Source organism: Anopheles marshallii, chromosome 2 (genome assembly GCF_943734725.1).
Source record: "Anopheles marshallii chromosome 2, idAnoMarsDA_429_01, whole genome shotgun sequence".
NCBI classification, from domain to species: domain Eukaryota; kingdom Metazoa; phylum Arthropoda; class Insecta; order Diptera; family Culicidae; genus Anopheles; species Anopheles marshallii.
In genome coordinates, this window is record NC_071326.1 from 32,860,413 (window position 1) to 32,886,091 (window position 25,679).

The 25,679-nt window shown below is 45.4% G+C and overlaps 5 protein-coding genes across 5 annotated transcripts; 3 read left to right on the forward strand and 2 right to left on the reverse strand.

Annotated features, from left to right (window-relative positions):
- Window positions 1-1,866: 1,866 nt before the first annotated feature.
- LOC128707135 (dual specificity protein phosphatase MPK-4) lies at window positions 1,867-3,184 on the reverse strand. Its single transcript, XM_053802082.1, has 2 exons — window positions 2,047-3,184; window positions 1,867-1,970 (listed from the first exon to the last, which is right to left on the reverse strand). Exons 1-2 carry the CDS (start codon window positions 3,182-3,184, stop codon window positions 1,867-1,869), a joined length of 1,242 nt encoding a protein of 413 aa, XP_053658057.1.
- Window positions 3,185-4,244: 1,060 nt separating this feature from the next.
- LOC128708508 (calcyclin-binding protein) lies at window positions 4,245-5,017 on the forward strand. Its single transcript, XM_053803487.1, has 2 exons — window positions 4,245-4,268; window positions 4,337-5,017. The coding sequence occupies exons 1-2, from the start codon at window positions 4,245-4,247 to the stop codon at window positions 5,015-5,017; spliced, it is 705 nt and encodes a 234-aa protein (XP_053659462.1).
- Window positions 5,018-5,467: 450 nt separating this feature from the next.
- Window positions 5,468-6,297, forward strand: LOC128717873 (uncharacterized). Its single transcript, XM_053811546.1, has 2 exons — window positions 5,468-5,778; window positions 5,847-6,297. Exons 1-2 carry the CDS (start codon window positions 5,468-5,470, stop codon window positions 6,295-6,297), a joined length of 762 nt encoding a protein of 253 aa, XP_053667521.1.
- Window positions 6,298-6,675: 378 nt separating this feature from the next.
- Window positions 6,676-9,973, forward strand: LOC128708855 (DNA repair protein complementing XP-C cells homolog). The gene is made up of 3 exons (XM_053803837.1): window positions 6,676-6,860; window positions 6,938-8,984; window positions 9,050-9,973. Exons 1-3 carry the CDS (start codon window positions 6,676-6,678, stop codon window positions 9,971-9,973), a joined length of 3,156 nt encoding a protein of 1,051 aa, XP_053659812.1.
- A 915-nt stretch (window positions 9,974-10,888) lies between these two features.
- Window positions 10,889-25,091, reverse strand: LOC128719183 (uncharacterized). The gene is made up of 6 exons (XM_053812806.1): window positions 24,980-25,091; window positions 23,464-23,583; window positions 20,514-20,676; window positions 19,293-19,376; window positions 16,399-16,541; window positions 10,889-11,727 (listed from the first exon to the last, which is right to left on the reverse strand). The coding sequence occupies exons 1-6, from the start codon at window positions 25,089-25,091 to the stop codon at window positions 10,889-10,891; spliced, it is 1,461 nt and encodes a 486-aa protein (XP_053668781.1).
- Window positions 25,092-25,679: the final 588 nt, after the last annotated feature.

The following is a 25,679-nucleotide window of genomic DNA, read 5'->3' on the forward strand; positions in this document are numbered from 1 at the left end:
CACTAAACGGATACACTGGCATACGCGGTTGTAAAAAGAGATACTAATAGTTGCTTTCTTATACGCGTACGCGCAAGGTAAGCGAGCGCTACTGTTTGATTATCATTGTGTTTTTGCTTAGGTTATTTAATGGCGCTTCGTGTGGCAACGTTAAACGACACACACACACACCGACCGACCGGTCTTTCAGATCATTTCCTTCCAAAGGGTTCAAATATCATTGTATACTTCCTGTCCTCATCCGTTGTGGTGGTGTGTTTCACCCGTATATTCCTCTTTGTTCGCTGCTTGCTATGCTGTGTGTGGGTCTGTTGCTTGTTAAACATTTCTCGTTTTCTTTTCGCAAACTGTCTAAATATGTGATGTTTATCGAGAGAAAGTTTTTTGTTTTATAATGGTTTTGTACGCTTTTGCTTTTCTTTAACAAAATGGGAAACGATTTAACCGAACTTTGCTACTGTGTGCCTCGCTCTGTTTCTTTGTATTGATTTTCTCTAACGGTGATCATATCACTTCGAAACTGTGTTCTAACCGAGCTGCTAGAGAGTTTGTTCAAGTTAAATAGTACACACAATTCGAGCTACTATCTCGTTTTGGCAGTTTAAGCGCACAACAAATCATTTGGCCAAACCCGTATGTCCGAAACCGACTACAATAATGTTATCTATGTGTTTCCCCTGCCAACAGCAAACAGCACGAGTAGCTAGTGGCTATTTACGAGGCATATACTTAAACGTGTGGGCGTTTTAAGTGAAGAAAAATTACATGCGTACACAACTTTCCTATTCTTCCGTAAGCAAAATGTAGCAAATTGTATAGATTATTGTATTGTATTAAATTGCACCGAGCAATACACTTTCTTGATTAATTAATGCTTCTTCCATTGGTTATTATGCTACGCATTTTGTTTGCTACTAACGATTAAATATTAGCGCTACACGCATATCTTTATAGTTGCTCGTTACTGCAGGAATCTGCGTTCACTAACGATAGATTATTATCCAGAGATGCATGAAACTCATGTAGAGCAATTGATACTAATATAAATCCTTGCTGAAGCTCATTTGACAAACACCTTCTCGTCATCAACCAAAATCATCGGAACGACAGGAAGACGCTTGAACAGTTGTGACATATTCCTGGGTGAACCATTTTGTTTTTGCATATTTGTACTTTTGCGTAAGCAATTACACGTGGCTGAAATTTATAATAAATGATTATCTAATGAACTCGGGGAAGAAAATCAATTCTGGCCTTTTTCCGGTTTGTTAGCTGGTAATTGAGACTTTTCGGCTTTGCATCAGTACTCCGGTGGATGTACGGTTTCGTCAGCTAGTATCGATTACATTACGTTCGCTCCTTTTTTTTTCCTATCGTCCTGTCGCACCATGGCAACCCAGAATCCATATTTTATGCTACTAGATGGGTGACAAAGTTTCCTACGTCAATGTCATTCATTTCACTCATCATCATCATCATCGTCATCATGTTTCCATTGATGCGCGTCCGAGATGTGTTGGAAAATACGCCAATTGACCTATTTTTAGCATTTTTCCAATTGATCACCGGTGTACCATCCGCGCTGACAAGCGGGTTTTCCAGCAGCCACTATGTTCAAGTATCATTATCTTTCTGCTAAACCTTCACCAAGCCTCATTCACGGCTCATTTGGAATCCTTTCTGTTGTGACGTGATGTCGGAAGTACTGCAGCGGGATTCGGTTTGTTCGTTTCGCCGCTAATTTCATTTCAAGATTCGGAGAAAACAGAAACCGATAGCATGCGGCAGTAACAATAAATACTGAAAGAAGCGTATCCGTGTTGGCTCATCTATTCTTTGGTATTGTTGGCAATGTGCATCCACCCATTACACAGTAACCTGCACATTTTGCACCACGGTCGAATATTCCGTTTTTGAAGGAACGAGATAAAATGCGGGAAATATTTCCGCCCCACACGGACACTTTGTAGCTGGAGAGGATGAGAGCAAAAGGAGGGAAAATGCCACATATAGTACAGAACATGGAGGTTCATTGTGGTAACTTACCCATCACCCAGTTAAAACTGCCCAACTTCACCGTACACTTCGGACAGTACAGCCGACCCTGCGTGTTTCGGTAGATATCCGTCATCCAAGCAAGCGGCTCGATGAAGAAAATTTTGTTGCACATTGGTGTATCCTTTTCGGACGATCGGTTGCTATGCTCACTGCTAATCGAACTGCGACGTACCTTTTCTGCCAGCTCATTCATCCCACCAACAGGGGCAACTGTACACGATGATCCCGTTGCCATGGCACCGTGCATTACGTGCTCGACCACAATTGCATCTCCATCCTCGGGTTCGTCGCTCGCACTTTCCTCCTCGAGTGTGGCTTCCGGTTCCCGTCCCACCTTGGCCGGCGATTGTGCTATCGTGGCCGATTTCGGTTTGTGCAGCAGCAAGTTGCTCCGGGAAGCGACCACACGGCGACACTTACGGCACCGGTAAACGTACGGTTCGGGTGATTCCTGTGTCACACCCGGATCGGCCTTTACCACGTCCATGCACTCCGTGGGCAAACGTTTCGCTTTCCGCACGTTATCACCGGCTAAGCGCAGACGAAATAGTTTGTAACGTTCGTTGGTTCGATCGATCCGGTACGCCATGCGGCCGTACAGCTTGAGCTGATTCACAAAGCCCGGATTCGGCATCACGAAGCGCCGTTTCGCTTTCACACGCTGGTATGCGGCCTCATAACCGAGCCGATACTTTTGCATGACGTACGCGATAACAATCGTGGCACTGCGGCTCACGCCGAAGTAACAATGCACCAGCACGTGACGACCCTCGGCCAAACTGTCCGCAATGAAGCGATTGCTGTCCTCGAAGTGTCGTATCAGGTCTTCGCGCGGTACATCGGCTGCCTGTATGTGGCGCACGCGAAGATTCGGATGATCCGTTATGTGCACTGGCAGCGGCACGGAATCGATCGACAGGATGCTCCGGATGGTGTGTTTCTCCAGCGTGCCAATATCTGCCGCAGCGGATGCATTGCCCAACCACAACCCGGGCTCGATTTCGTCCAAACTTATCGGACCCGCGTTGAAATCTTCGCGCGTTAGCACCGTGGCTGGTTCCGGTGCACGACGCACACCGGTGGACACTACCTTCGTAACGACCGCAATACCCTCGTTCATGGACATGCTGCTGGTTTGACCTATCTTGAACAATCACTCTTGGAGGAATCTGCGAACAGGACTACACCACACTCTTGACGATTGGGGCACACACTGATGGAACACTTTAAATTTTCTACACGAACAGCGGTGGAAAAATGGGGCCCGAAGCAGATTTAATAATAGCCAACTGCACAATACCCGTACACTGTTTCTGCTGATCACGCGCGCACGCTTACCAGATGGGTTTGAATGGTGCTTCAGAAATCTTCAGCGCTTGTTTTGCGGGACGACTCCCTATTTCCCAGACTGCTCTGCAGTTATTGGGCCTCTTTTTCGTTGCTTCACCAATTGCAAATCCTGTTCCGGTGTGCAAAAGGAACTGCGCGGAGTACGCGAGCGTATGCGTGCGAACAAAGTTTGTTTTGTTTATTTCGGTGCGGGTGGGTGGTGGTCGTGGAAAATCGATGCATTCGACGATGTGACGTTTGTTATCAGTGTTTCCCGCTTTTTTCTTTTGCACACACTTCCTCCATCTGCAATGACAGTGATGACAGTGAGTGACACAGTGGGAGGTTTTGGTGAATTATTGAAGCATAAAATAAATACAATTTTACTTATGTAGAGCTGTAACAAGTTTCATAAGGAAAGCGACGGAGAAATATTACAAAAACATGCAAAAAAATCTCCAAGCTAGTTGTTGTTAGAAAATTTCGAAATTGCTACATTTGAGCTCAATCACGCGCTTAATTTGTTAAAAACGTGTCTCAAACGATTGCTTTGTCCACATAATAGCGGCGTTCATGAAAAGCCAAAGAACTGCGTAAACATCTAACAAAATGAAGAAAATATATTAAATAAAATCGTCCCTACCAACCATGACGGACGACCACAGTGGTGCCGGTACTGGAGGTTTCGCGAAAATTCCGAGAAGAAGCAACTGTGCTGTGGTGTGTCAAAATGTGAGTGTGTTTCGAGACAATCGAAAAGCGTGAAGCTGGTCAGAACGCAAGTGCAGCATTTAGTTCTTTCGACTACCCCGTATCAATTACCCCCTAGTATCCGTAACTATCTATCTCACAAAAGAATGTCTCGTGACGCGATTGAAAATGTAAGCGAAATAGCGCATGTAAATAAATGCCTACTATATGCTGATAAACGAATCCTTTGTTTCCACAGCTTACGCTTGACCTGGAGGAGATGCGAACGCTTGCAGGGAGTGCCCAGCGCAATCGGGTGCAACAGATGCTAGCGATCGACATTCGCAAACTGGAGACGGACATTCAGCGCCAGCGGGATCTTTTGGCCGCCCAGGCCAGCAGCGAACAGAGCATCTCCCGACCGGTACAAACATCCGTGCCCGGTGATATCCGCCGCTACCAGGTGGAACTGAAGGAGTATGCGTGGGATCAGAGCGACAAGTTTATCAAAATATTCGTTACCGTCAACGGTGTGCAGCAGGTGCCGGAGGATAACGTGAATGTAGAGTTTACCGAAAACTCATTCCAGCTGGTGATAAGCGATCTCAACAATAAGGATTACATTTTCGTCGTGAACAATCTGCTCAATCCGATCGATTCGGAGAAGAGTTACCGGCGCGTCAAGTCCGACATGGTGGCGATTTATCTGGCCAAGCAAACGCCTACCAAATGGGCACACTTGACACTGACGGCCAAACGGCTACAGGACCTGAAGGATGAACAGATGTCGGATGGCAAGAAGCTTACGGCCGACGATCCATCCTCCGGTATAATGAACATCATGCAGAAGCTTTACGAATCCGGTGACACGGAAATGAAGCGCATGATGAACAAGGCATGGCATGAATCGCAAACGAAGAAAAAGATGGGCATGGAGTAAAATTAGATAACCGGGTGGACAATATACATATAAGAGTTCAAGCGCTACTTGGAACACGCTGGTTCGACAAAATTGGGTATCCATTTCATGCCGATTAATTGAGTAATACAATATTTGTAAAGCGATGTTTACATCCAAGCACGGTCGAGGCGTGGCCGCTGTCACCTTCAAACTAAAGCGATGCGCGACATTTGCCATCGGTCGCGCTCCGGTCGTGCTTGCTGCAACATAAGTCTGAACAGCGCTTATGTTCTATACTGAAATAAATTAACAATTATGAATTCCACATGCATCTAGAAGGCTTCGATTTCGCAATATCATTAAAGCAAATCAATCAAGGTAAGCTTGATCGTAACGAATCTTGCTAAACACCATCAGAAATCTTTTGACCGTACGGTAGACGAAACGTATTCTAAATTTTTGGTGATAAAGAGCACCCCGTTCCATTCAATGGCCAGCGCAGAATTACAACGAGCGTCAGTAAATGAACCAATAGCCGAAGTGCAAGAAGCAGATATTTCTAAAATCTCCTTATCGTCACATTCTTTCGAGCCAAAGTTGTCGGCCATTGTGGAAGAAAATGGTACATCCGGGGAGGAATTATCTAGAACAACAAATCCCCAAACAGACCGGTTAGAACAGTTGTCCCATCCAAAGTTGCTACACCTAGAGGAAACGTTGGAAAGATTCAAAAATATCACGAAAGACCATGAAACGAATGAACGGATCATAAAAATAAAAATGCGACTACGTGAAATCCGGTAGGTATTTGAGCGATGAGAACAGATTTTTATTTCCTTGCTGCGAGTTTTCGCTTTTATTTCTCTAGAGGATCAGAAAAATACGTCCGCCAGATACAAACCGGAAATTCCTCCACCGAACTATCACGAAACACGGAAGTGACGTACAGCAATTTACAGGCCAAGCTACGAAAAGCTGCCTTCGAAATCTTAGTTAAACAAATTTTCGATAGAATACCTCAACTGTTAGTTGAGCGGGAGCATACCTGTGCACAAGAAATGGCGACGGAAATGAAGGCGCTTCGGGATACTTTACAAGCTACACTGATTTACTATCTTGGACAACCGGCGAATGAGCATGAGAAGCGTATATTCAACCACCTATGCTATGGATTGGCACAGTTCATAGAAAATATAATTGAAAATGTGCACAAAAATGCGCCAGAAAGCGAACGAGCTGACCAGGAAGGGAAGTCTGGGAATGGGCAGTTTACACTAGCGGTTCAACTAGCTCGGAAGGCTTACATAGAACGTCCATAAGTAGTGGGGACGGTGTTCTTTTTATATGATAGTAGTAAACCACTGTAATTTTTCATCAAAACTGTAAATCTAGTAAACATTGGTTTCTTGTGAACGAAAGCGATTTGCAAAATGAAACATTTAAAACAAAAATGCAAAAGTGTGTTGTTTATTGCAGTTTTACTGCAGCGTCAGTCAGCTGTCAGATTTCTTGGAATTTTGTTTACGTTCCATGATTCCATGACGAACTCGTACCAGATAAACAACAGGCAGGCAGCGTCTCGCAAAGCCCAAATTCGAATTTGTGAAGGTTTTTACCGAAAAACAAGCTAATGAGCTGGTTAAGTATAGGGTAAGAATTAATCCATGTACTGTCGTGCATGAAGTGTGGTAACCAACATGGAAAGCAAAACCCCCAGCGAAAGCGTTGACAATGAAATGGAGGAAGATGAAACAGCACAGGATTCTTCGGCCGATGATTTTTCTGCCAGCGAAGATGAATGGACTCCAGCAAAGGACGAACAAACCACAGGTGCCGAAACAGCTATTAAACGAAAAGCGAAAGAAAAGCCGACCAAAAATCCGTAAGCTGATGAGTTAAACCATTTGCCAATTGTGCAAGGACATGTAAGTTACAAGCTAATGTTTACTTCCTACACAGTGTCGGTCCGGCGCGGGTATCACGGCGGATTGCTGCTAAGAAGGGGATCATTCTGCCGGAAGAGCTCGTCAATCAGATACCGGTTATCGAGTCAACCCAAGACGTAAGCGAAGATGAATCGGACAGTGAGGAGGTAAAGAAACCGACGAAAAAGGCTAGACGAAAACCGCCAAACCGAGGTAAAGTAAAAACCCCGCGAAAGAATGCACTGCCGAGCGATGAACCAATCAAACTGACCACCTTTACCGTGGAGGAACTGTATCGCAAATATCGCCCCGATCTGGCAATACCAAGCACGTCGAAAGAACATACGGCACCTCCGATAAAGCGACGCAAACCAAACCCGGAAGGAGGAGATGGTGCGGGAAATGAATCGGATAGCAGTGGCGATGATCATTTGGTCGACCCGAGTGAGTTGGATTTGAATTCGGATTTCTTTCGCCCATCAGAGCAGGAAAAGGAGCAGCGGCAAGCGGTGGATCTGTACTTCGACTGCAATGCTGGTGTTGAGCTGACCGATTCCGATTCCGAAGATATTGATGCGGGTGAACCGATAGTAGGTGATCCGGGTGCGATGACGGTTGCAGAAAACAGAAACCCAGCGGATGCAGAACTGGGCAAAAAATTGATTCAACAAATTAACCAATCCAGTAAAGCGTACATGCAAATGGTTCAGCTGGCGGCAGCGGCTTCTGCACGGGCCGGCAAGGATACTAACCCGCAGGCGGGACCATCCAAAATAAACACCACTTTGGATGACCGGCAGCAAGAAGATATTGACAGATTGTTGGTAGCTGGTGAAAAGCTAACCGGTCGAAGCAAGGGTCTAACCGCTGGCTTCGGAAGGAATGATTTTGTAAAGGTTACACCAGCGTCTCAAGCCCAACAGGCTGAAGGACCAAAGGAGATAGAAATTACACTTAAACTTGCTCCGGTTGCGAACGGTAAGGTAGCATCATCGAAACGTACCTTTGATGTACTGACGGCATTGAAAAGGTTTATGAACCGGGAAAAGCGCAACAGCCAGAGCCACGTTCATAAGGTAGCGCTGCTGTGCTGGATCGGTCACGGCACGCATGTCAACAATGCACTCCGGAAGCCTTCATTGATGCGTTTCGCCCAAAAGAAACTGCTTCCCGGTGTAATGGGTCAAGCGAGCAAGGTAAGCCGCCCAAACGGACTCACCAATCTGCGATACTTCCAGGAACTGACACGCTATTACCGACGCACCGTTACGCTCAAGGACGATACAATGTTTTACCGTCAGCGGCAACATCCGCCACTCGACAAGTTCCTTATATTTGCGATCGCCAAAAAAGTTACCTACTGTCGGCGTGATTACATTCTACTGTTTGTACTGATGCTCCGAATATTGGGCGTTCATGCGCGGCTTATAATTTCTCCACCAGTGCCTCCGAAACAGCTGCCCTCCGATCAGTTGTACCGGATGAATCCAAAGTCCCCACAGGAGCTGGCAATGGAAAGGAAGCTGTTGCAAGATTTTCGTCTAGCGCCCCGGGACAGTATGGTGTTCGTGGCCAAACAGAAGCTACGTGCGTTGATCGCCAAGCAAAGAGATACGGCACAAACGGGCAAGGCAAGCAAACGGCGAGCCGTCGGGTTCTCCATACCGCAACTGGATGGCGGTGCAGACGAACGCGTGCCGGTTGTGGCGCAGGATAAGAAGAAAAAGTTGAAGCTTATGACGGGATCGTTTTTGAAGGTGGAAAGTAATCGACCCGATCCGCAGAGAGCTGTTACGATAGCGGAAACAGACGATCAACGATCGTCGGTGCCGGATGAGGTGCAGAAAAGACGCGAACGAATATTGGCCGCATATCGGGCACGGGCTGAGAAGCTTGCGAGTAAAAAGGATGCACAGTCCAACGGATGGTATAACGTTGAAGATGACAAGCAGAAAAAGAAGAAGAAGGCGAGTGGAAAAATGGGAGTCGATTACTGGGTGGAAGTGTTTTGTGAGCACGAAGACAAATGGATCACGATCGATGTGTTGAAAGGCGATGTCTACAAGCTGGAAGACATTGTGGTACGTCACAGTGGAGATTTATGGCGTAAACATTTTAACCCATTCTCTTTTTTCCACTTGTACAGAAACAAGCAACACAACCGATCGCGTATGTGCTAGCGTGGAACAACGACGGTACGATAAAGGACGTATCGCCACGGTACATCTCTCGGCTCGGTAGCAAGAAGAGTAAACTTCGCGTCGAAGATGCCTGGCTGGAGAAAACCCTTCGTCCTTACCGTGGCAAACGGACCAAGCGCGACCTGATCGAGGACGTAAAGTTCGATCGTTTGCTGAACAAACGGCCCTTCCCGGAACAGATCGGCGAGTACAAAGCACATCCTAAGTACGCCATCGAACGGTATCTGTTGCGGAACGAAGCCATCTACCCACCGGATGCACCCATCCTCGGTTACATACGCGAGGAACCGATCTATCTGCGTGACTGTGTGCACACGCTGCACTCGCGTGAAGCATGGTTGCGGCAGGCAAAAACGGTACGGCTGTACGAGGCACCGTACAAGGTGGTGAAGGCGAAGGCAAAGTACGATCGTTTCACCGGTGCGGCTATTACCGGGCAGACGGTGGAGCTGTTCGGTGAATGGCAGGTGCAAGACTACGAACCACCGGTAGCGAAGGATGGGCTTGTGCCACGCAGTGCGTACGGCAATGTGGATCTATTTCAAGCGTACATGCTACCGAAGGGTACGGTTCATCTGCAGCTTCCCGGGCTTAATCGTATCTGCCGACGTTTGCGCATCGATTGTGCGCAAGCAATTACTGGGTTCGAGTACCGGTCCGGCGGTTGCCAAGCGGTGTACGATGGGTTCGTGGTGTGTGAAGAGTTTCGCGATCGGGTGTTGGACGAATGGTACTGCGAGCAGGTAGAGCTGCAGGAGAAGGAGGACGAACGGCGTCGGAAGCGTATTTACGCGAACTGGAGACGATTGATAATGGGTCTGAGCATACGGAAGAAGCTGAAAGATCGGTACAATTTCGATAACATGTAAGTCTATTGGGCGAAGTAAAGCGCAGGACGATTCGAATGTGACACAGAACAACTTTCTATTAGTGCCCTTTTCCGAATGACATTAATTTGGTCGATGTTTGAGTTTTTCTGCTTTTTAATTTGGCTCTCTAATCGTTATCAGTCTTTGCCTAGCTTGACTGTTAATTGGGGCAATTGTGATGTTATAATTATTCATAGCACGATCCGATCCATCCGATTCAGCCGAGTCTTGTCAACCAAAGGTGGGCCCACCTTTTGCTAAATCGTACATCTTTTATTATTATATTTCGTTTATTTAAGAATTGTTTTTCTCTTCATAAAGTATCCTAATTTAGTGTAGGCCCGCGTTGCCTATCATAGTTCGACTTAACGATAAGAAATCATTCCCAGCGAGTTTGAAATATTTCACACGCATGTATTGTGCAAGTTTTGCGTGCTTGTACGCAACCGTGGTATGAAAACGGGACAATTGTGACGGTCTGAAACTGAGGGAATGATGGACAAAAATCCAACAGTAAAATTGTTTTACCAGTTAACTATGATTAGCATTAAGCGCCAGCAACCATGTGAATACACATTGTTTAATTTAGTTTTTTATTTAAATTGCATACTTGACTTACTTGAAGGTATAGATAAGACTCTAGTTGGTCCAGATGGCTGGAGGGTTGTGCAAAGTTCTCAAAATGGTTGTGGTTTTCGTGCTTTAAATAAATAAGTAAAGTTACCCAAACCAAATCGATTGAGCGTCGGCAAGATATGATCCACTGGGATATTTATGACACGGCACAAAAAGCTTCTAGATATGTCCATCACACACTGCGAATTTTAAATATAAAAAGCAAAAAGAATACTAAATAACACTGGGGAAAACGAACTAGTCCGGCGTTATGGTTCCACCGCAACCATCAAACTCATCCTACTGCCGATTGCGCGTGAGTCTAGGAACCGTGAAGAATCTGGTCGACATTTTGTTGCCGGGTCGGGATAATGGTAGCGTCCCCAGAGAACAGATACCATGTGCGGCAAGAAATTGAACACAATCTTCACCCTCCTGTTCTGGACGCTGTTCTTCGTTCTCGCCCCGCTTCGGCTGCTCCACTGACTGCGCTGTCCGTGTGGCACTTCCGGAAGGTTCTTCCGCCTGTACCCAGTCCTCCGTGTCGTGCAATTTCTTTGATGTCGTCTGCTGCTGTCGCTGTAGCTGCCGCTTACTGGTGGAAGTTGTCGTCGCTTTTCCTAACCCACCGATAGGGAAAAAGTCGCGATCCCGAAACCGTGCACTTCCGCTCATAAACGCAACCTTCATGTTACGGCGTCCCTTCCGGGGTCGTACGGGAATATTGATGGAATTCAAACGAAGCGTAACCTTTCGCCCCACCAATGATGTTGGTGGTGGTGGTGGTTTTCCACGTGCATCACGGTCGGGGTGTGGTTTTGAGGTGGTCGATTGAATCGGAATGTGAATCTGCTCACCACGGTATCGCACTTTGCCGGAAGATAATGGCAGTGGTGCGGCACGGATGTCGTACCGGCCGGGTGGTGGACGGGCGAATGGCTCGCGGCAGTACTGGTCGTACGTGTAACAAGATGATAAAGAAGAACGAGGCGCCTTCGTTGGGACAGCGAGCTGTTGGGAGCGGGGGGATTGCGGTTCTGGGTCGTAATGTCCAGGACCGGGATCATTCGGGTCTCGCCGGCATACTGTCAGTTCAGATAATGCCAGCCGCGTTGTTGGACGTTCGTTCATTCGGTCACCTGTGCAGGAGTCTGAGAATTAGTATCTGACATTGAACAAATGAAAGATGTAAGGAGTTTTCCTTCGCAACAAGATGTCTTATGTACAGTTACGCATGCATTTGAAAAAGCATCGATTTTAGCGAGTTCTCGTACAATTGTCCCTGTCCCTGAGGTGGTGAACTCTGCCTAGTTTCAAACTTTGTCCCGCTGCCCTTTAATACACAGACAAGGTTTGATTACGTTTTAATACTTTGTCTAATACTTTGTTCGTGCAACAGGCTCCTCGGCAAGAGAGAAGAAGTTCTACATGTGGAGACACTTTGCGATCCCCAGCTACAGTGAATATTGCATTCAAATACCAAGTGTAGATGGCGCTACATTGCAGCAGAGATCAAATAAGAAGACTGAGAACAAAGTGACCTCATCGTACCCCTACTAGAGATTGGAATAACTAGCCATGCTAGTGAAGAAGTTCTTGGATAAGTTGAGATCTTTCGCATTTATGTGGGTAGCGAAGATTGTCTTCCAAAAGTCTTCCAGAGTTCGAATGGATGACTTGAGAAAAAAGCCGTGGAATCGGGTGTCTTACGTCCACCACCACGAAGCATAACAGGTTGGCTGATAAGTCCCCGGTCTAACAAAGAAAAACACATATTGTTGTCAAAATTCGTTTTTATTATTCAACATAGTTCCCTTCAAGAGCGATACAACGATTATAACGACCTTCCAATTTTTTGATACCATTTTGGTAGTACTCCTTCGGTTTTGCCTCAAAATAGGCCTCAGTTTCGGCGACCACCTCTTCATTGCAGCCAAATTTTTTCCCTGCGAGCATCCTTTTGAGGTCTGAGAACAAGAAAAAGTCGCTGGGGGCCAGATCTGGAGAATACAGTGGGTGGGGAAGCAATTCGAAGCCCAATTCATGACTTTTTGCCATCGTTCTTAATGACTTGTGGCACGGTGCGTCGTCTTGGTGGAACAACACTTGCACAAAAGTTGCTTGACAAAAGACGCTCTGTTTCACAATCTAATTGACATACAGACGTCAAATTTTGACACGAATCATTTGAAGGTTGGTACTATATAAAAATAATATGCATTTAATACTAGCGGCGCCATCTATGTGTCAGACCGGGGACTTATCAGCCAACCTGTTATATAGCTCCCGCAGCATTTCCTTGATGAAGGCCCCGCAGTTGCTGCAGATTAGCAAACAGGAAATATACTTAAAAAGCAGGAACATGGAAATTGTCACTTTGATCCTGAAGTATCACGCGAAAGAGTGACGTGATCGTCTGGACTGACCTGGCCCGTCACCAGCACGCTGGGGGAAAGTTCCAAGGGAGGATCTACTCGAATTCCAATGTCCTTTCATCGTACGGTGACAGTTGATCGCCGATGGCCACGAAAACGCTAAACCAACTTAAGCTAACGTCGAAGTTCTCATGCGTCCCAACCTAGGGCTCCGAGGATTTATTAAACATACGGTTCAAGCCAACATTGTTACGTTCCGTCTAGTTCATTCACAGGATCGTATTGAATTGTTCTTAAATCGAAGAACAATTTTTGATTAAGAGTGAAATGAATTTATTAAAATGCGCTCGCTTCCACTTAACTTCTGTAGCTGCACAAACACGTAGATGTAAAATCACTTATCCTGTGGGTGTGGGTTTTTTGGTATGGTTTCTATTCTGAGGAAAAAAATGTTCCGCGTCTCATAAATCAACATTTGTGTCGTAAGACTTGCCACAAAGCGTAAGACGACATGCGCACACACGCGGGAAAACACGGGATATAATCCCGCACACGTCAACGTGCCCACCATTACGGGATCACGTTCTGCCCCACCAACCGATGGGGAATGCAAATTAAGGGCAAGCAATGAACGGAAACGATGATGTTTTTGCCACTTTACACTAACATTTTCCTGACCTGATGTTGTTGGTTTGGTTCTTTAGCTTATTTGGTAACATTGAGGAGCACACTTGAGGGACTTTGGGATGGAGTTTTCCTATTTGTTTGTTTTTTTTTTCGAGTAGTTTGGTTTTAGTTTTTTGTTCATTCAAATAAAAATAGTGTATTTATAACACAATCAATAAACACTATTGTGTGCTTTCGTGTTGTGTTGCTTTCTGTGTTTGTTCTGTCCCCCGCATAAATATCTACCCTTGTTATGTTTGAAGTCAAATAAAAAAGCAGAATATCTAATCGTATTCAAGAAATATGTTTAGATTTCCATAATTTCTAACAACAACAAAAAAACAAACACCAACAAGATATTATTCATCCACACATCGGTACCGCCGAAACCGGCCAAGTGGCGTCTTTAGGGCTGGCACCGGCATACGGCTAATGTACTTTGGACAAATCTTTCCCAATCTTCGGATGGTGCAAAACGGGCAGGGTGGCTTGGGCCCCGTACAAGTGCTCTAAGTGCTCGAAATACGTTTAGTATTCCGATGTGTGAAGGTACCCCCGGAGTAAAGGCAAAACGTGCATATAAGTCAGCTCAGCCGCCACTTAGCGCCCGTTGGTCCGGGCGAATGACTGGAATGGTAATGATTTCCAATTTATTTGCATGCACGCTTATGGACACGTACAAAAACGCACACACACACATATAGACACAAGCGGGTGGTTTCAGGGTGTGAGTTTACGTTCGGAACGGATTACGGATCCGAAGGAACGCATCCCGAAAGGTGGTTGATGTAGCATAAATCATCATCCCTTACGATTAATGTACCTCGTACAGCTGATCAACTATTGCACAAAATAATAAACAGGAGAAAAGATTAAAGTACTAACAACTCCACTAAAATGTTATTCCCAAACTGGGGAGCATGTAACAATTATTCATTAAGTAAAATGAATGAACAAAAGCGGTTCATGTTGAAAGTAGAAATAGTAACAACAAAAAAACACATAAGTAGAACAGTGATGAGCTAGTGCGAATTACAAAACTGCAAGCCAAATTAGAAAAAAGCGAGCCTGGGAGGGGTTTTGTTTTTTTACTTTACAATGTTGTGCAAAAAGAAACTCCAACCAACCGGGGATCGCAGTAGCACGGTTGGTAGCATGCATCGACAGGGTTTAATTTCAAAAAAGGCCGCTCATCCGCTTACTATTCATCCCGTCAACTTCGCTCGTACATCATCGCACAACCGGATATGTTTTATTTGCCAAGACTTTCCTTTCCTTCCCTCCACCTCCCGTTCTCCGTTGTTGCTTTTCCCCGGTTTTTTAATCCATTTCACCCCACCCCCTCCCCCCCTCCCCGCCTGCCCGATGTAAGAACTCTCGGGTGGCCTTCCGGTTGCTAAGGGGAATCCCGTTTTTTTGCTGTCCTCCACACACAGCATAAAGAAAGGCCATAGAAAGGATCGGGTGGCCCTGCCCTGCCCCGCCATGGGCGGGTTGGGGCAGGGCGCTTTTCAATAGATTCAATGATGTGTATATATTTGATGCACGTTCGCGCGCGTGTGCCTGTGTGTGTGTACTCGTACGGTACGTTTGGTTTGACGCACAGTTATCCTTCCACCCTGCCACAAAACTACCCCGTCCAGCTCCAGTAGTACAAACGATGAAAACGAGGATCACGGTTGCCGTGCTCTGTAGCCGTTACTTACACACATCGAGAAATACTTTCATATTCATACCGCTTCGGCTATAAATCAAGACTTGGGAACTTGGGTATGGGTGTGTGTGTGTGCGTTTTTTTTTCGTTGTTGTTGTCCTTTCCAACAACCTTGTCCTCCTAACCCCCTTCCACTATCCCATATCCCTACGCCCCTTTTGGGAGGGGTTGGGGTTGTTGCCTTTAGCATGTTCTTCCTCTACACCAAACATAAACACCCATCCAATTTGCTGCTCTTTGGTCATGGTCCACTGGTGTGGCCTCAACCCCCTCCCCTGGGATGGGTGGATCGGGTTTTGCTCGACTTTTCGATTTTTCCATTTGCCATTTCGCCATACGTTCTTCCGTGTTTTGCTCACACGAAAGCTGCCGTCACTCACTCGCCACGCGTCCACCGTTTTAGAGGCCGGGTGTTGTGTTGTATGCTTTCTTCCTGCATTCCCAGGCACAGAAGACTTTCCCCCGGCAACCTTACCAACAACCTGGCTTATCAAAAAAGAAAAGCGGTGGCGGAGTTTAGAGCGAGCGAGTGGAGAAACCATCGACATTACCCGTCGATGGCTGCCGTGTATGTCGCATAAAGCATCGTCAGTTTATGCCACTGCCAGCGGTGAGGGGGTGGTTTTATGTTTATTTAAAGCACTGTTTTGTACTTTATCGGTTTCGGTGTGGCCCATAAAATAAAGCAGAATTTAGCAGCAAGAAAAGGAAGGGTAAATAAGGAACGTGAAGGCATGTATGAAGTGGTCTGCGCGAACCACATGAAGCATGAAGGTAGGTGACTGCAGCAATATGATTGCATCTTGCAAAGGTTACTGACCCGACACCTTACCCCCTTCCCACCCAAAAATGTGGCTAAAGGGTAGTGAACATTATGCTGCAATGGCCATAAATGGCATGGTCGCTGGATATTGAGAAAGCAGAAACGAACAGCGTCACCACCGGCGGGCACGCAAAGCGGGCATGGAATAAAACTTTCAGAAAACACAACAAAACGCTGGTTTAAAAAAAAAGAGAACCAAAAAAAGTGAACCGTGCATAAATATAGTACTTACCGGGCCGTATTTTACCGACAAAGTATTTGCTCCGGTGCAATAACTTATTCATCTCGGCCGGCAGGCTGATCGCGTTGATCGTGTCCCGATGGCCGTTGGATTCGTTCCGGTTCGTACCGGAACCCTCTTCGTATCGCGATCGTCTCATGCGTCCCACTGGCGATGGTGACAAAAAATGAACAGAATTAAACCAAAGAATGGCGAAGAAAATGAAATAAATAACCCTATTAGGCAATTACGTGTGTACGTGGGTGCGTGGGATGGTGGTTCGCTTCGTAAAATTACAGTTGCATAATCTCTTTTGCATGGCGGATTATAACGCATTATGGATGGGTGCGTGGTGCGTGGTGGTGCGAACAGGCAAAACATCAATCCCATCGGGCCGGCGACGCGTGAAAGTGTATTTATTGGTAGTGACGCTGGTCGCTGTACCCGCTGCGAATCCAATTAACTATTCATTGTGGCCATACTATCGACAACAGTGCAGCAAGTCAGGTGCGGACTATGATGAGGTGTAACCCGATGCATCGTCGCCGGTACGCGCCGAAATACATTGTGTGGGGCAGCTTATAGTATAATCCGTCGGATGCCAGTATTTTCGAGCAGATGATAACATTGTCGTAGTATTGACAAATTGACAAAAAGCTACAAATGAGTTAAGTTATTTCTGTACCCCTTTTTTCATTTGTGAATACTCTCGGGACCTTGCGAATAGTTTCTAACTGACTATTAATTTTATTTGATGTGTAATAACACAGTTCCAGCTTCAAGCAGAAACGCTGAGCTTAATCAACAACTGGGGAAAGAGACGATGTGAGGCAGATGGAGAATAAAGTCGCAACAAAACGTGCAAAGTTAAGATTATGAATTGCTTAGCGGAATTAGCGGAATGCCTTCAACAGCGCGTCATATTTAACGTTGAAGTTGTCCCACCAAATGTAAATTGTGGTGATGATAGGCGGGAAGGAAAGTTTCAACGAAATAGCAGTTGTGCAGATTTTGTTATGAATTTTATTTTGTGTAGATATGCTTACGGCAGAAAGAAGAGGAAATTAGCCAAGGAGCTGGTGTATTGGTAGCGGCACCGATCGTCACACGACGGGACCGGTCAAAAATCCCATCCGGACCAATCCTTCGTACGCAGCACTGGCTATCCGGCTAAGGGCAAATAAAGTTAAAGAGAGCCAGAATTCAAACCGAGCATGCCCGGGATAAGGCAATAGACAAAGAAGGAAATACCTTGAGGAATTTGTACTCTCTGCAGTCTTTATAGGACTGATAATAAGGCTAAGAGCCGTTATAATTATAATAAATAAATAAGAGCCAGAATTGGCCTTAGTCCTCTTGAGGTTGTTGTGCCATTAAAGAAGAATAATAAGAAGAAGAAGTTTTTATGTAAAAACAATCTCTCCAGATATAGCTCAAAAACACGCATCCGAATATGTTTAACAAATAGAAGTAATATAAGATTGAGCTACCCGTACGCAGGACATTTGCACGATGGACGAGTTAATTCGTCTGTGTTATAACTATTATTAGTTTATTGCTCTCCTTATTGAGGTTAACAAAAAATTAGGAAACGATTAGGAAGAGGAATCACGAAGACGGGAACGGAAATGGGATGCAGGGACGTTAAAATCGAACAGTTCATAGGAGTCGTTAAAGGCCAAACGTGCGTTTAGAATCGGGTCGTACCGCCCCATGGCGTGTGTGGCGCATGGGAATAAGAAGCGGAAATATATCTCGCAAACGTCGGGATGGAATCTATCAAGGGATCGCGGATAGATGGGTCGGAGAATCGAAATCATGAGAGAGAAGACAAGCTATGAAGTAAGCTTCAGACTGGAAGCAACGCGTGCTCAACTGCTCCAGGCCAAGTAGGCGACAACGATGGGGATAGGAGGGAACCGAATTCGAATACCCGAATAGGAAGCGACGAGTAGCTACGCGAGTAGCTGAACCCTTTCTATCCTGTCCATCGCTGATCCGACTAGCAAACGATCAGCTCGCAGAAGCATGATGGTGATGAAACAGAACGTGGAACGATGGAACAAAATCGGTGGCCAAGATGTAACAGAAGGTCTAGTAAACACGTATAGCTTAACCTTCGACAGTCATGCCGGAGATTTAATTCGATCATTAAAAATTCTAACAAAACACAACCTTTGAGCATTTGACTTCGTTCTTCGACGGAGGTAGCTCAAATCGAGCTATGCAGTTAAGCAGAGTGAAAGGCCAAAACGCGAATGACGATCATAGCGACCAGGAGCTAATCTACCCTTCGTGCTTCGAGCTCGTTAAATGCATCAAGTGACCGAAAGTAACAGGATTGTCCGATTGTAACAGGGGGATGGAATATTCAGAACTGTGGAAATTAATTGTATAACCTGACCAGTTGACTTAATGCTTATTTTCGAGTTGTTTGTGCTGCTAATTTTATATAAGACAGTTAGTTTCACATGTGATATTTGAGGCTAACAGTAATTTTTCAATTTTTTGCTTGTTGAATAAACATAAAGAAAATTATTTTTTTTATATTAATAATCGGTTTAATAATTATAACAATATTTTAGTAGAAAAATGGTACATCCATGTTAGAAAAATAGCATTCAAACATTATTTTTTTGCGAGTTAACAAAGCAATAAACAAGATTCAGGGCCAACCTAAATCCCGCTCAATGGTACACATCCTCATCTATCTTGTCCCTTTCACCGGTTGAATAAACGGAATGAAAGACTGGCCGGAAATCTAACCAGGCAAGAGTGGTTTGCGAAGCGAAATCGCCATCCAAACAGACACACACATACATAACAGTGCGGGAATCGCTCGGTTGCGGAGAGGGAAGAAGTGGAGCACAACGGGACAGGAGGAATCGCAAAAAAAAACTCCACACCTACCTTCAGTGGGGTGGCCGTCTCGTCCCTTGGTACCTGTTGAACGGTTAGCCAAATCGGCGATACTTCCACCTAATCGATATCTGCCGCAAAATTCACCACCGTCACCATCATCGCCGTCATCATTATCGTCATCGCGTGCCGTCGGGACAGAGGGTAAGCCCCCGAACACCGGATAAGCAACGGTGGCCAACATAGAAAGAAAGAAAAAAAAAAACGATAAAAGAGACATATCGGAAGAGTGAAAGTGAGACCACCGATGTCGATGGGGGGAGCAAATGGTAGCAGCGATATAAAATTTTAGAAACGAGCATGGCCCACCCAACGCCCAGCGTGAAGCACTTAAAGGAGCAAAGCCTGGGTTCCATTCCGTTTCCCTTTTGTTTTTTTTTTTGGGGGAATCTAGGAAGCATCTAAAGGTACGGTAAAGCTGAGCACGTGTGTGAGTGTATGGTAAAGTGGTTGAAAAATGGCAAACCTTCAAAAGGCAGACCGAAAAGCTGATCCGAAACGCAATCGGATCCGATCGGATCAAGGCGATAAACATTAGCACACGGCGGTAAGCTACTATCTGGCGTAGGAAGAGAAGGAGGGAGGAGGGAAAAAAACGTTCACAAAAGTGGCCTATCCGCACAAACGGGATGGAAAATTGGTCGTTTCGGGTGTGCCAGGTGTGCGTGCCGGGGAAAAGGATGATGGATATCGATTCGGCGAAACGCACCCGCAGCTGGGTGGGTGGTGGAAAGATAAATTTCATTTCTGATTCTCCATGGCGTGCGCGGTCTCCACCCGCCTCACAGCGCCTGTCAACGTGTTCCCGCGCCCACCGCCCACTCCGAGTCGTTCAGTGGAGACATTGCTTTTATGGTGAAAATGCAAACCTGCCACTGCCAAACAACGCAAAACGAGCGGAAGGAAGGAGCCGAAATGAAAGGAAACGAACTCCGAAGCAGTCTCGTGGCTTCTTTTCTCATTCTTCCGCTGTGTTTAGCTCTCACAGGTCTAGTTGTGATAAAAATACCCAATGGAACATAAATGGTAATAAAAAGGGAAAATTTAGATAAATTTGATTGAGTGCCGCACGTGAGAAGCCTAAGAACGGGGTTTTCCGAGACCGGGAACGGTTGGGCGCGCCTGTGTTGGGTAGCGCTTTGTGAGCTTCATTTTTATTGTAACTGCATAAATTAGGCGAAAAAGGGGCCAAACGGAGGGAGGCTTACCTGCCCGGTGGTAGGGACCACTCCTTACGCCCATCCCGAAGCGACCTAGGACAGCGGGGCCATCCGGCACGGTGCGCATTACAGCGACGTCTTGGGTGGACCGCCAGCGCACCGGATTGGGGTTGACTAATTTTAAATGACTTCTCTTTACGGCTGGATGTGTCTGTAAGATGAAGAACGGAGTGTGTCGGTGTACCGAGTGAATCAAGCCGATGGGTGAATTATAAACGCACTAGAAGTAATATAAACGCTTGCATTGAATATTAATGCTGTCACAGTGCTGCTGGGGAAGATAATGAAACGGTGGGTAGTACATTATTTAGCTAATCTGTCAAACAATCGTTTTATAGCACATTAATGAAGAAAATATTGCTTGCAAATAAATTTGCGCTAGCTTTGGTCGGACAACTTTTTTTTATTGCATTATTCATTTGGAATATTGGGTATTTCAGTAAGTTCTCGGCCTCCTTTCCCTCATAAATTTCGGCTTTTTGTGTAGAAAATTTTACATTGATTATTTTCTGCCAACGCTCTAGCATATGAGGAATTCTAGACACGATTAAACAGAAATGGCTAAAAAAGGAGATAATTTGTGATCAAGTAAATGGTTTCACGTGATTTTGGAATTGATTTTATAGTGTCCCTTTGGACTATTGATGTTAATTTTCTTCGAGGTCCCTTGCTTCGTATGTCGTTAATTCAACCAGGTTCTTCAGGAAACCCTGGTTCTCGAGGCCCCTTGAAACTAAGGGTTTCCCGCGGCCGCTTAGTTTGCTGTATGGAAGATCCACCACTGTGATTGAGCTTGCTCAGTGTTGTTGCTCAGTGTTGACCATTATAAAAATGGTCATAATTCACCTCTTAAAAAATATGACACAGGTGAAAACGCTCAAATATAATGATGCTATGCTATTAACAGTTGATTAGTCAATAAACATGACACACGAGACCTGACATTCCGTAATGTACCGGTGGCGTCTAATTTTATAAATTGCTGGAAACTTACTTCTAAACCCAATAAAACAATACTACAGTGCTTATAGTTTACAAACAAACTGCAATGAAACTCGATTTATAGACGGACTTATTGCATTTTCACCCCCCTGCCAGCCGACATGCTATAAACTCTTCCAACAACAAACATCTTCCCGCATCATTTTCCCGACTGCCACCATGTCACTGCTTTGAACTTTGCAACAAAACTGCGCCAGGTAACAATGTACATCGATCCGGGAAGTTTGGTCCAGATGGAACGGTGCACGGGAAAGTGCATCTTAGCTGGTTGTTTCTCCAATTAGCTGTTTTATGGTCGGTTGTTAGCTCATCTTATTGGCTTCGTGTTTGCGTTTGTGTCTGCTTGTTGTCACTACACTAGACGTCTGGTGCCGTCTGGTGTGTGTTGAGCAGCATGAACGTCTTAGTCGATTGATCGTAAAATTGTCAGTAAAATCGGTTGTCAGTGAACGGTCTCAACCGATTCCATTCGTTTGATAAAGCCAATTGTCAGACATTTTTTTGGACGATGGAGATGTGTTCATTTTCTGCACATCGAAAGAAAGAAAATGAAGGTATGAAACGAGATCATAAAATATCTTTCAGATACTAAACGTTTGCAACGTGTGCTGCTCGTAAAGTATAGTTTGTCGACCCAATTTGTGTGATATGTTCAGTTTCTAAAGTGTATGTGAACGATAGAAAATTAACAAGCTAACCATTTCTTAAATTTACACAATTTTACACTTCCGTGACAATCTCAGCCATTATATTTGGGACAGAATTTCGTTAGTGCAAAGTACAAGCAAAAGTTCTAGAAAGCGAACAGCATCAAGAATGCCATCATCAACGAAAACAGGCCCATCGCTTCGGACAGGGCAAAGCCAAGTATGGCGTACGAGAATATCTGCTGTTTCAGCGTGGGATTGCGAGCGTACCCAAGGATCAGCGCTCCAAACACTGTCCCGATGCCCAGGCCGGATCCTCCAACGCCGATCGTTGCCAGGCTGGCACCAACGAACTTGGCTGCCGTGTCAACGTCGCGCCGCGGACACGACGTCACAAAGTGTCGGCTAAAGGTGATGGGTGCCGCAGCAAGGCCAAAGGAATTCATCGTTACAGGACGGGTCCGTAGAAAGGCATTTCGGTTGAAGGGCGTGATGCCATCGTAGGGATGTTTCTGTGGAATTGAGCGTTGCTGCAAACTGTTACGTTCTCCATTGGTAGCCATTATTTGGGGCGAATCTGCAAAATTACCGCAGCAAAAATATAAATTCATGAGAAAATAGGGGTTTCTTAGAGCCAGTAAATTAACCAGCAGGAAATGTTAAGGGCTATTGAGATTTTCCGAAATTTCTATGAAATTTACACATTCAAGACACATTTTGCAGTTTCACGAAAGGTTTTTTTCGGGGCTTTCCCCAGGATAGTTGCAGCTCATTTCGACATGCAATGGCAGATCATTCCCCTTGGAGGCAGTGAGCGGAATGATAGTTGGGGCCCTGTATTCTAAAGAAGTTAAGTTGGGCGGACGGGGAAGGAGTATTAATGATCAAATCTCAGAAATATTCAAACAGTATTTTTCACTCTCGATGGCATTCCATGACACTAAGATTAGCAATTAGAAGAATTAACTGTCTTGAAACAACAAATTTAGATTTATTTAGAACGACCTGCTATCGATTATCGTCGGTCTGGTAGGTGGTAGCGTCTTATAACGGATTTTTTAGTGATCAAACTTCTCGGTACAATTTCAAGTCTCGGAAAGTCCTTCAAACTGTTAATGTACAGGACTTAATCGAATATCAGCCGCTAGGAAAATTATAAAATAATTGTGTTGGGATTCCGTTAAAAAAAGGTTGTTGGTTCTTTCAAGTTCTTAATTTTATCGAACATAAAATTGGTTAAAAATGGAAAAAATTCAATGCAGAAATTTCCTCCCAACTACTGGACGTACCTTTCGTTAAATCATCGTTGCGATATTTTGCCATCCTTTGCAACAGTGCCATCCTCTCGCGATCACTCGTCCATTGCTGCGTTGTCGAATTTTCCACCAGAGCAGAATGAACGTTCAGTTCTTTGAATGTAAACAAGAAATAATGTTATTAGAAGATTAGTTTTCTTCGAAACACATTAAGCGAAATGAAGCACACATTTGAAGCTCTAATTTGTTCCAGCGGCAGGCCTATCGCCACGGCCGGTCGTCACAGACCGTCGGCCGAATAGGATGGATCAAGTTTCAAAACAGAAATAATGTGATTTGCTTTTGAAAAGGAAATTTAAGATAACTCAAACATCCCGGCAGTGGGAACCATGGCAAACTCCGCGTGCCCGGGAAGTACATTGAGCAGCGAACTTCCGAGCACCGAAACCCAAAGTCCCATCCGCTGTGGGCAGGTGGAAAATGGATGCGGTAGCAATGGACGGGCAGAAGAAAACAAAGATGTGCAATAAAAGTTGCGCCATTTTAGCCACCACGCTGTTTGGTAACTGAAGAAACTCGACCCGTTCTAGAATCCGGACACCTTTGCATACCCGTCGTAACGTAATGACAAACGCAAGGCTCGGCCGGTTGAACGGACTCGTTGCTGATCTATCTCTCTTTTCGTAGTTACTATCATTTCGCCCTGGTGCGCATACCCTTCAGGCTCACTGGTTTTCCACCGAGCCGATTCGATTGTTTCGCTACAAACGCTAAGAAATGGGAGACCCGGTACAAATGGTAACAAACTTCGCAACTCCGGAACCGGCAGCTGAACACAAAGAAAAAAAAAGCCCCACCAAAACCCGTAAATGAGAAAAACAAACTTTCTCTTCATGATCATCCTTTTTGGCAACGGGCAAGCGGTTTAACCTCTTCCCCTCTTCGTGCCGAACAAAAATCATCCAGAAAATCACGAATCTTTGTGGGATGGTTAGTTTCCGGAGTAGAGTTTTGGGCAGGGGCGGGAATCGTTTCCCGAATTTACCGGTCCGGGCCAAACGAGCGGTTTGGAATGAATTTGAACGCAGACTGTTTAGCCCTGTGCTCGTTGTCCTTGGACGCATCGATACATGTGTGGGTGTGTGTGTATGTATGTCGTCCATTCCGTCCCATCCACCAACCGATGGCAATCTTTATCGCCTTGCCATCCCCCAAAATTTCCCACTTCCGACCAGATTGCTTTCCCATCGTTTCTAGGCGTTAAGGTACTATCTTGGCGTCCCTCAGTCTACTCATCACCTTCCCGTTTTTGGCCGATGTTGTTCGGATCGCTCCGTAAGATTGCAAAATGGTGTTGCATCCTTGTTTTGGTTTCGTGTGAACGGGGGAAAATCGAACACCGAAACGCGCCCTCCCGAAACAGGAAGTCGTCGACCGGCTACCACTGCCACTGGGAACGGGTGTTCGGGAGCAGATGGGAAATATGGACTACTTTCCCCAAAAGCACTACCGGGTGTATCTATCGGGCAGGTATAATTTTCTCACTAACTTTTGCACAGAAACAGCGGCAGATTGTAACGGACCGGGGCAAATATTTGCTTCGAAATCGTTTCACTATCAATAAAATGAACGGATCTGGTGGGTGCCATCGTTTTCCGCATCGTTTTCAGCACCTGCCGGTTTGTCTACCTGATTGGATCCGATAATCTGCCGGTGGGGGGAGGGGGACCGCTAGGAGGTTGGAAAAGAAAGAAAGGCAAGTTAATATAAGATAGATTACGGCGGGGAAGCATAACGCGTGGTGTGGGAACAAGGGATGGGACGAATGAATTGGTTTCCCTAGGCAAGGTGTTGTGAATTCGGGGGAAAATGGTTAGCGAAATCGGTACCCATAGCAACGGCATCCATCCCGGAAAGCATCTTAATCTTGACCCATAGCTATTTTTTATGTTTGATTTCCTAGATGCTATTTCTAGGTTGATAGATTGAAAGGATTTGCGATGTGATGCGTTGCATGTTGAAGTTTATGAATTTTCATTCAATCGCAGACGTATTATTGCTTATTATTTTGTGCTTTGTTTTTGGATTATTGCAACAAAAAAAAAGAATGGAACTTGATGGACCTATGAACTTTGGGATAAAGTGCAACTTACGATCTAGGCAGATGGATACATTTACCTGTGCTGTGTTAGCTGCTGTCTCTTTCACTGAGGCCAAATATTGTGCTATTTGAAGTACTGCGGATTGTC

Bases quoted from the DNA above. Each gene is read 5' to 3' on its own strand.
- LOC128707135 (XM_053802082.1), bottom strand. From the start codon at position 3,184: ATGTCCATGAACGAGGGTATTGCGGTCGTTACGAAGGTAGTGTCCACC. The intron at 1,971-2,046 runs GTAAGTTACCAC...CATCCTCTCCAG, and splicing joins CAGTTTTAACTGGGTGATGG to CTACAAAGTGTCCGTGTGGG.
- LOC128708508 (XM_053803487.1), top strand. From the start codon at position 4,245: ATGTCTCGTGACGCGATTGAAAAT. The intron at 4,269-4,336 runs GTAAGCGAAATA...TTGTTTCCACAG, and splicing joins CTCGTGACGCGATTGAAAAT to CTTACGCTTGACCTGGAGGA.
- LOC128717873 (XM_053811546.1), top strand. From the start codon at position 5,468: ATGGCCAGCGCAGAATTACAACGAGCGTCAGTAAATGAACCAATAGCC. The intron at 5,779-5,846 runs GTAGGTATTTGA...TTATTTCTCTAG, and splicing joins ATGCGACTACGTGAAATCCG to AGGATCAGAAAAATACGTCC.
- LOC128708855 (XM_053803837.1), top strand. From the start codon at position 6,676: ATGGAAAGCAAAACCCCCAGCGAAAGCGTTGACAATGAAATGGAGGAA. The intron at 6,861-6,937 runs GTAAGCTGATGA...CTTCCTACACAG, and splicing joins GAAAAGCCGACCAAAAATCC to TGTCGGTCCGGCGCGGGTAT. The intron at 8,985-9,049 runs GTACGTCACAGT...CCACTTGTACAG, and splicing joins ACAAGCTGGAAGACATTGTG to AAACAAGCAACACAACCGAT.
- LOC128719183 (XM_053812806.1), bottom strand. From the start codon at position 25,091: ATGCGGAAAACGATGGCACCCACCAGATCCGTTCATTTTATTGATAGT. The intron at 19,377-20,513 runs GTAAGCCTCCCT...ATTTTGCGGCAG, and splicing joins TGGTCCCTACCACCGGGCAG to ATATCGATTAGGTGGAAGTA. The intron at 16,542-19,292 runs GTGTGGAGTTTT...GGGACGCATGAG, and splicing joins GGCCACCCCACTGAAGGTAG to ACGATCGCGATACGAAGAGG.